General features: G+C 42.2%; 1 protein-coding gene across 2 annotated transcripts; it reads left to right on the top strand.

Moving 5' to 3' along the window:
* LOC122979836 (ras guanine nucleotide exchange factor L-like) lies at nucleotides 1-6903 on the top strand. 2 transcript variants are annotated; one of them, XM_044347600.1, is made up of 5 exons: nucleotides 1-532; nucleotides 1240-1899; nucleotides 2940-3026; nucleotides 3355-3546; nucleotides 4486-6903. In XM_044347600.1, exons 1-5 carry the CDS (start codon nucleotides 460-462, stop codon nucleotides 4671-4673), a joined length of 1200 nt encoding a protein of 399 aa, XP_044203535.1. In that variant the 5' UTR covers nucleotides 1-459; the 3' UTR covers nucleotides 4674-6903. The 2 variants fall into 2 exon arrangements, with proteins under 2 accessions (XP_044203535.1, XP_044203537.1); XM_044347602.1 differs by having other exon boundaries at nucleotides 1240-1803.
* The last annotated feature ends 2219 nt before the right edge of the window (nucleotides 6904-9122 follow it).

Here is a 9122-nt window from a genome sequence, read left to right on the forward strand (position 1 = left end):
ATTTCTTTAATACGTTCATCTACTTTACACATCAGCAGATAAACTGATCTGCAGTCGCTTGGCTACACCTGACGAATTGTGTTTTCTTAAATATTTTACACGAAAAATTCAAATTTCCGAAACCAAGTAAGTAAACTATAATGACTGCAGAGGATTTTAAACAGTCTGTCAGACACAAAATACCGAAGTTCAGACATTAAATCCTACTTTGAGAAAAATATCTGCACAGAGCAACATTCCTCCTCTTTTATTATAAACAGCAATATGAGCTTTGTTTTAATCTAGAACGCATTTATGAATGAAAGGAGTGTCATGTCACAGTGTTTATTTCTGTGTTTGGGACGTCCCACCTCCCTCTGCATCCCATCCCATCTCATTCCTATACGGGCTGTATAAAAATCGCAGGGATCCCAGTTCTGAAGCAGACCTCTGAGCTTGTCCCCACAGAAAACCTCCAGGATGACTGGGATTACTCTCTTCCTCTTGTTTCTGGTGTTTCCTCTTTATAAGACAGAGGAGCATGTCGTTAACGGTGAGTGTAAAAACTTTTCTTTCTTTCTTTTTTTTTTTTTTAAATAATTGCAGTGACATTTTTATGTGTTGAAGGAAAAGCTGATTTTCCTACACCTACGTGCTCACTTGTTAATGTACTTGTGGCTTTTTAAACGAGGTAAATGATGGAAATTATCACTACAGCATTCTCTGATGTAGTTTATTATTTTCTGATTTTTCCCTCATTAATACAATATCTATTATATTAGTTTTATTCTGTTATGTGTCTGACATATTTCTTTAAAAACCACAAACTAAACTATTTTGTTGGCTTAATTCCCATACGGAAACTTTACATGCTAAAACAATGATTAAGTAACAGTTGACTTGTTGGTCATTTTGATGGACTGGGGTTTTTTATGACTTTGGTTCACTTTAAAGCTGTAGATTCTTATCAAGTTATTATTTTCCAACCCACGCATACTGAAGTTAATGTGAGTCATATTGTAGAATAAAGTGCCATGTTCTCATGATGAAAGTCAATGATAAACCTCCATTTGAGGCACTAATAAAAAGTGAGATCCTTGACCAAGATATGTAAGTTTCTAGGAATATCCTCAGTTATTATGTAAGTTAAATGATTCAACCTACTGTAGAAAAGAAGAGAGGCTTGATACTGCAAGATAATATATAAAAATGTAGAATATGTCCAACTAAAGTGCAATTTTTTGTTTGTTTTAACTCCAGAGTTGTACACTCTTATAGAAAAGGGTCAAAGCAGCTTTGTAGATCCAGCTTCGAGCAACCAGAGCAGGCTGGTGGTTAAAGAGCCCTCTCTGCCCATCAATGAACTTCTAGAGAAGAGCAGCAGGACCGGCGAGTCAAAGTTCAACCTCCATCCTCTACCCTCTGCCGTTTGGCCCAAGCACAGTGACCTGGCTCCCATCCCTCGCCACCACAGTCCCCACAACAAGAGCAAGAAGGGCCTCAAGAGCGACCGTCTGGTAGAGCTCAACAGTGAGAAAACCAGAGGAGAAGTTGCTGGTCTGCTTCCCAAAACCCTGCTGACAGGAGCTACAGCCACCGCCGCCAACCGCACCGTGCAGAGGACCAGCCAGGACACCCAGTCGAGCATCAGTCCCCCTCAGCAGACTGAGCCAGAGGGACACCCCAACTCCAGACCCAGGGGTCCACCACACCCGCAGCCTGCTCAGCCACACCAGCCGGCCCCTTCTCCACGCAGAGATCCCCCCAACCGACGGCTGGACCCAGAGGAGAACCGCCCGGGGAAGTCCAGCCTCTACCAGTCAGGTATCGGTGCAGCACCCCGGAACAACAGCCGCCCATCTGTCATCTTCAACCGGCGCTCCTCCAGCCTGCTTTACCAGTTCGACATCCTGAGGCGAGGTACGGGAGGATTTGTTGTATCCTGTCCCTGGAATTTGACCTGCGTATTAATATTGACTAATGAGCTTTATGGTTGAGCCGTATCATTTTCTAAACTCCAGTAGGCTATATCTCAGATAAGATTGAAATCATGCAAGAGTTTGGCCAGCTGGGAAAATCTTTCAGTATCACAGTACAATAATCTGTGCTTTGTGGCCTTTAAAATACTATGTGACATAATCACAGAGACAAAAACAACATTTTTGTATTAGTTACAGACTGAAAAAAAAGCTGCATTTGGATTTAATTTTGTCAAATGTAACATGTACTTGCTGCAAAGTCAAAAAGTAAAAACTACTCAAAAGTCAAATTTAAAAGGGTGTCTTGGTGGCCTAGGGCAGTGGTTCTCAAACTTTTTCACACCAAGGACCCCTGGACTGACACAAATTAGACCACAGACCCCCATCTGATAAGATTTTTGATTTTAGAAGTTTTATTATAGAAAGTTTATGAAGGCCATGACCAAAATAGATAGAATGCATCCTCTCATTGTGTTACTCATGGATGGAATTATAGTGAAGATAAAGTATTCCCCTTTTTGCTGGGAAACCCCTGGAACCCCCTCAAGGACCCATGGGGATCCCCAGAACCCACTTTGAGAACCACTGGCCTAGGGGTTTAAGAAGGTTCGACTTCAGACAGGGGCCCTTGTTGCATATCCTCCCTCATCTCTCTTCACACATCTCATCACTCTCCACAAAAGCCATACAATGACATCATATATACTGACACACAGTAGTTCACACACTACATTGGAGAGTTATAATGACAGTGATGGTTTAGATGGAATTTAGATGGAAAATATAACACAGAGATGTGATCCCATCACATACTCCTCCTCCAGTCCCCTGCAGAGGAATGCGACGCCCAGGTTTTGTAATGACAACCTTGTCCTTTCTAATGACGCTGGAATGAGAGTCTGGCTCCGTAGGGGCACAGCAGACAGTCACTCTCTTTTCTTCTCATCCCTCTATCCTGTCCTCTGCTTGTCGTCTCTGCAGAGCCCGACTTCACACATGATGCCTTCTGCATGAGTGAATGCAGGAAGGAGAAGGAGGAGAGAGAGTATTACTGCTACAGTGAGTTTGGTATGTACCCAATGAGAGAGACTGATCAACAGATTAAGATTAATTATTAGAGTTTGATGTAATGTATGTATGTATATGGAAGTTCAATAGCAATTTTACACATTTTACTCAATAAAGTCATTATTGTTTACTTTTATAACCAAGCAAACACTTGAATAATAATACTAATAATGGGTTATGAGAGTTCTGAGAACATATTTTAGCCACAAATCTTAAAAATTGTTTACCCAGACTTTAATTGATCGCATTTATTTCTAAATCCACAGTTATGATGGAATGAATTTCCAACATTGTGATGTCTGCAATGTTTTTCATGTCCCCCAAACAGCTGTCAATGGGATTGTTCATGACATCGACATGTTGCGTAAAGGAATACGCCTCATTACACTGATGGTGAGCAGCGACGGCTTCTACAAGATGAGTCGTCTCTATGTGACCCCGGACAGCTTCTTCTTCAAAGTTCGCCTTCTGGTCTTGGACACCTACAAATGCAGCAAGCCCTGCCCGGATATCAAACTGGGTGAGTTTAGCAGTGAAGCTCTGGAGCCTCGTAAAACATAACATCTGACTTCATTTTAAAGGTTGCCAATTTGAACACAGAATGTAAAAGAATAACTTTTGAGTGTTAAGTCCATGGAAGGCTTTGTTGTGCAGTTTTAGCTCTCCATGGCTAATAATAATTACTGTGTACATATTAATTATATTACTTTGTTGTTGGTTAACTTGTGTGGTTAATTAATGAATAAAAAGAAAAAAATATAATTTGATCGATGGTCATATTTTTAGAGTTTAGCTGTTAATATCACTGGACCCATCTATGGATGCTTTCCAAGATTTTATTTAAAGGACCAGTGTGTAGAATTTAGTGGCATCTAATGGAACAGACTTGGCAGAAATGGAATATGATATTCATAAGTTTGGTTTAATTAGTGTATAATCCCATGAAAATAAGAACTGTTTTTCATTACCTCACAATGAGCCCTTTATACCTACATAGAGAGTGGGTCCCCTTCTACGGAGGCCGCCATTTACACTGCTATGTTTCTACAGTAGCACAGAATGGACAAACCAAACACTGGCTCTAGAGAGGACCTTTCACGTTTTTCATGAGTTTCGTGGCCACTGTAGGTTCTCCTACATGCTTTGAAGGGGAGGGGGAGGGGAGGGGTATTCAGTTGGTTGCAATCTGCAACCTCACCACTAGATGCCACTAAATTCTACACACTGGTCCTTTAAGACAAAAGTTACATATTATGGGACATGAATGCAGAGTTGAATCAATCATAAAATACGTACAAACAGCCCTCAAGACCTATAAATTATAAAGTCTATAACAAATATCTCTGTGTAAGTATTCTTATATCAGCAGAAGCAGTAACATCTACCTCATTTTGTGCAAACATGAGATTGTTTGACTTACCCCATTTTCACTCCAACATTCCTTATGTTTGTTCCCAAGGAACCAGATACATCGTAATGGGTCAGATCTACCACCGGAGGCGCCATCTTCCTAACGATCTCCTGAATCTGCTGGGGGGTAAACTGAAGCCTGGGGATGGACTCCTGAGAAGCAACAACTACGTGAAGAGATTCAACAAACGGAGGCATCAGAAAGCCCTGGAGGCCACCCGCTCCAGGTGTAGGTGAACCCAACATGAGACTATATCGCCCCCTGCTGCAGGGGAAGAGACATTGCAGCTTATGTGAACTGATCATAACCAGCCCCCTCAGTATTGTGCAGGAAGGAAGACATTTTGCGAAAAGGAATGGATTTACTTTCATATGGACTGCGATGATGTATCATAACCCATGTTCATCTTTTTTTACTCAACTGTAAAATTGACAAAAAAAAAACCTACCTATCTTGGGGTCTCTTTGATCGAAAACAAAGGGAGTTTCCATTGATGTAATGTTTGGGGCATCAAACAAGGGTGTCTCCTCAGTCCAATATCATTTTCTCAAAATCACTGATATTGACAACTCCACTCGAACTCCTCATTCGTTCATTCATTCATGGCAGGTACATGAATTCCCTTAAAAAGGCATCAAATTGGCACACATCAAAAGGGAAATCTGGCTTATCTGTAGCACATTTTTCTTTTTAGCATGAAATTAATTTATAGAAATGTAACATCTTATTATCTTGCATGAGCATTAAGCAGCTGTGGCTCCTGATGTTTAGGCAAGTGCCTTGTATAGAAGCGCTATTGGCATGTGAATGGGCAAATGAGAGGCACATTGTAAAGCACTTAGAGACGAAAGCGCTATGTTAAAGCCATAGTGTGGGACTTTTACATATAAACGAACTTCCGTTACATTCAAGCCCTCGCCAAATGAGTTCACACAATACTGATTAAACCTCACTGCCAGATAAATCTGTATTTGTCAGTATAGCAGGGTTTTTAAGTCTGGACGTTCCTGCACTGGCGGGATGAATGCTTACTGCTCATGCTCTATGGGCAGAGCAAGCGCACCAGAGACTTCCGCCAGCAAAGCTGACTAACTTCTGGTTAGCTCTCTGCTAACTTGAACAGGAATAAAATAATTAAATCGTGCGGTTCTTCTAGACTTTCCAAATGTTATTGAACTGAAAGGATCAAATTTTGATAGTGAAATGAGTCATTTCAGGGGGTTGCGTGATGCTCAAAACAATTTATCCACGGTTTTACAGCCACAACAGTAGCGATGGAGTACAGAGGAGCCTATGACGTATGTACGTGACGTGACGATAGTGTTTTGGTAATTACTCTTACTGCCAGAAGACAGGAAGAAGTCAGGAAGACAAAAGTTACGCACTGCAGGTTTAATGCACTTCATTTACCAGCATTCAGTTATTAATGTGCATGAATCAAGCTTATATTTGTCCTGAGCCAGAAACATGGTCAGATCCAGCCTCTGTATCAGCACTATAATCCAGGAAGCTCTTTTACACACTAAAGAGGAGAAACTTATTTTCCGTATAAACAAATTGGCTTTTTGAAATAATCGCAAATAATTTCATGAAACGTGGGAGCCTCCGCTGTGATCGTACATATTCAGAATCTTAAATCTAGTTGATTCCTTTGATGAATATATGATGCATTTAAATTGATATGAATACAAAATGTTGTATTGCACTGAATTGTTTTGCAACACCCAGTCTGGCGCATTTTGTCACTGTGGTTGCTGTTGGTTAGCAGGAAATGCACTATTAGTGTTTAAAGGACCAAAGGGAGGGAATGAAGAGTCTGAAAAAGGAGCAGCAACAAACCACAGTGGAGGAGGAGGAGGAGGAGGAGGGAGGAAGGAGGAAAAGGGAGAGAGAGAGAACGCATAGGACCTTTGTTTGTCAGGAGAGCGACTTATTTTTTTAACTTTAATTATGTGTCCACGATGAAATGTCTGCCTGAGTAGACTGCGACATCAAAAGGGGCCTTGCTGAATGAGGAGGGGGTGAGTTGTTGTAGGGACTAAGCCATAAATCTAATCACAGGAATCTGATCCTCTCCACACCTGGATACATGACTCGGAAAAGTGCCTCCGTCATAGCTCCTCTTTGGGATGGCTCTTGTTTTCTTGCTTACACACAGACACGTAGTCCTCTGGGAAGGCCAAAGCTGAAAAGGGGAATTTCAAGGCAGAATCAGAGGAAGAGGGAGGTGGGGGAAGGTGGACGAGGATTAAAGAGGGTTATATAAAATGACAAAGGGAGAAAAGAGGGGTGTTGGATCTGTCTTTCTGTTCCCAAAGGGATAGCTTCTTATTTAATCAGAAATCCCTGGCTTGATTGCAGTTCAACCCTGAGCTCATGCTTTTTATGAAAGGGAAAAGATTTGCACTGAACGCTGACATTGCTTTACTATTCATGAACCCAATAAAAATGTGTATTTGTTTTGTACTCAACGACCCCGTGAGAAATTTATTTGTCTTTAAAACAACTCCTCCACTCACGCTATCACTATACATCTGCCCACAGACTGGGAGGATATCTTCAACATTGTTCCTCATTTTCTTTCCCAGTGATTGCATGAGAAAAGCCTGCAAGTAAGTAAGACACTCTAATTAGAGTTTAACAACCGTGGTCTCCATCTGGCCTCTGGGAAGAGAGGCTGACTTGAGAACTTGGATGTTGAGGCAGGGGCAGGGCTGAGCCTCTTTTTTCCCCCTCTTGTCCGTCTGTCAGCTTGGCTGCTCGGTTCCCAGGCTCGAAGAAGCCTCTATCTGGGATCAGCGCTGGAGGGAGCAGATGCAGGCGGGCAGGAAACAGGAGCCTGCTCCACATCTTGGGTACTATCGCAGCGGGAGGACATTCCTCATCGCAGAGGATGTAAAGGAGGAGGAGGAGGGAGAGAAGGGGGGATATCTCCAAGTTGCTTCCTGTGTGATAGCCCCCAAGCCACAAGGGGTGAGTGAGACAGAAAGAGACAAGGGTGGTGGATTGAAACCACTTTGGGTTTTTCTGCGGTGCTTTCAGCGTCCATGAAACACTTTGGATTCCTCTCGGGGGGTTTAAGACAGGGAGGTGGGCGGAGAGGGTTGAGAGAGGAGAGTGAAAGGTCAACCTTGATGGTGGCTCTTATGTGTACTGTTGGTAATTTGATCACAGTAAGCGTTTGTATGAGCGTGTCGGGGTCATGACCTTGTCTTTCAATGCTCACAAGTAGCTTTCCTGAAAGCTCCAGATAATTGTCGAGAGTTAAGCTACGGATTTCAATTTGCCATGCACAGCCAGATTAACTCACTAAGGGACCCTGGAGCAAAAACCAGTTGTGGGCCCTCATTGATTCCCCTTTTTTCTCCCAGACTCACTCTGTGCATTGTGTCTGCACGCACCAAGTAAGCACAGGATATAAAGGCATTAAAGGTACATGCACAAGATCGGGCCTTAAGAATTCATGTGCTTTAGGAGTGCATACAGTATTAAAAACAAATTAAATTAAATTATCACCTGTTGTAACAACTATCAAAACATAACAATTAGCCGCTGAGAGGGCTAATGTAGGGAGGTCTGTCTCACACGCTGCGTCCAAGCAAAAGCAGTCCGTGGCTGCATTTTTGTTGTTTATTGACAAACATATAAAAATACTTTTATGATACAAGATGCTCTGCATAGATGTTGTGGCAAAAGTGGACAAAAAGGATAGCGGTCAATAGAAAATATCAGCTACTCACCCTCTCTCTGTTACAAACTAAACTGATAACAAGCAGGTGCAGGTACACCTCGTTGACACACACACACAAATACCATTGGTGATTGAGTGAGTGAGTGGGTGTGCAACCCAAATACATCTCTTGCTCCTACATTCCGGCCCCTAATTATTCTAACAATAATTACAGAATAATTTGTGTAGAGTACATATGATCAAGGTGAACAGTTCAATTCCAATGTCCTTCACTCCAAGGTCTTCAAGCTTCTCTGGGTAAAAAGTTACCAGCACATAGTCAGTTGAGAGTGATCTTTACCTCCACTTTTAAAGTCACATCCAAAGTCGGTCATGTCAAAACAAGTCATGTCAGAAAGTATCCATCAGGACTCCCTGGCTTCCTGAAGAAGACAAATCTTTTTGACAGGCCCATCCAGACAGCTTGTCCTGGTCTTGATCTTTGCTTGCCATAAAAGTCCTCTCTTATCTGGAACAGCTTCAATAACTCTCCCCATGATCCAAGAGTTGAGTCATCCACGATGAGTACAATGTCTCCAGGAATTAAATTGTGCTTGACTCTGATCCACTTTTGATGTTCCTGAAGCTGCAGTAAGTACTCCCTCATCCATCTCTTCCAAAACAAATTGGACATATCCTGCACTTGTCTACATCTGCGGACAGCAGAAGCAGAAGGTGGTTGGGAGTCAGAGCCTCTAGGTTACTAGGATCTGTGGATGCCTTTGTTATTGGTCTGCTATTAAGAATAGCTTCTACTTCACAGAGCACTGTATGGAGACCTTCCTCATCAATAGTTTTTCACCCTTAAAATAGAGTTGAGGACCTTCCTAATGGAGTGAATTAGTCTCTCCCATGCTCCTCCATGATGGGAACCAGTTGGGGGATTAAATGTCCACCTAATACTTCTCTGTAGGAGTTCCTCATGGATCTGAGAATGATTCCATTGTTCAGTAGA

This window comes from Thunnus albacares, chromosome 3, assembly GCF_914725855.1.
Source record: "Thunnus albacares chromosome 3, fThuAlb1.1, whole genome shotgun sequence".
NCBI lineage: Eukaryota > Metazoa > Chordata > Actinopteri > Scombriformes > Scombridae > Thunnus > Thunnus albacares.

Bases quoted from the DNA above. Each gene is read 5' to 3' on its own strand.
- LOC122979836 (XM_044347600.1), top strand. From the start codon at position 460: ATGACTGGGATTACTCTCTTCCTCTTGTTTCTGGTGTTTCCTCTTTAT. The intron at 533-1,239 runs GTGAGTGTAAAA...TTTTAACTCCAG, and splicing joins AGAGGAGCATGTCGTTAACG to AGTTGTACACTCTTATAGAA. The intron at 1,900-2,939 runs GTACGGGAGGAT...TCGTCTCTGCAG, and splicing joins GTTCGACATCCTGAGGCGAG to AGCCCGACTTCACACATGAT.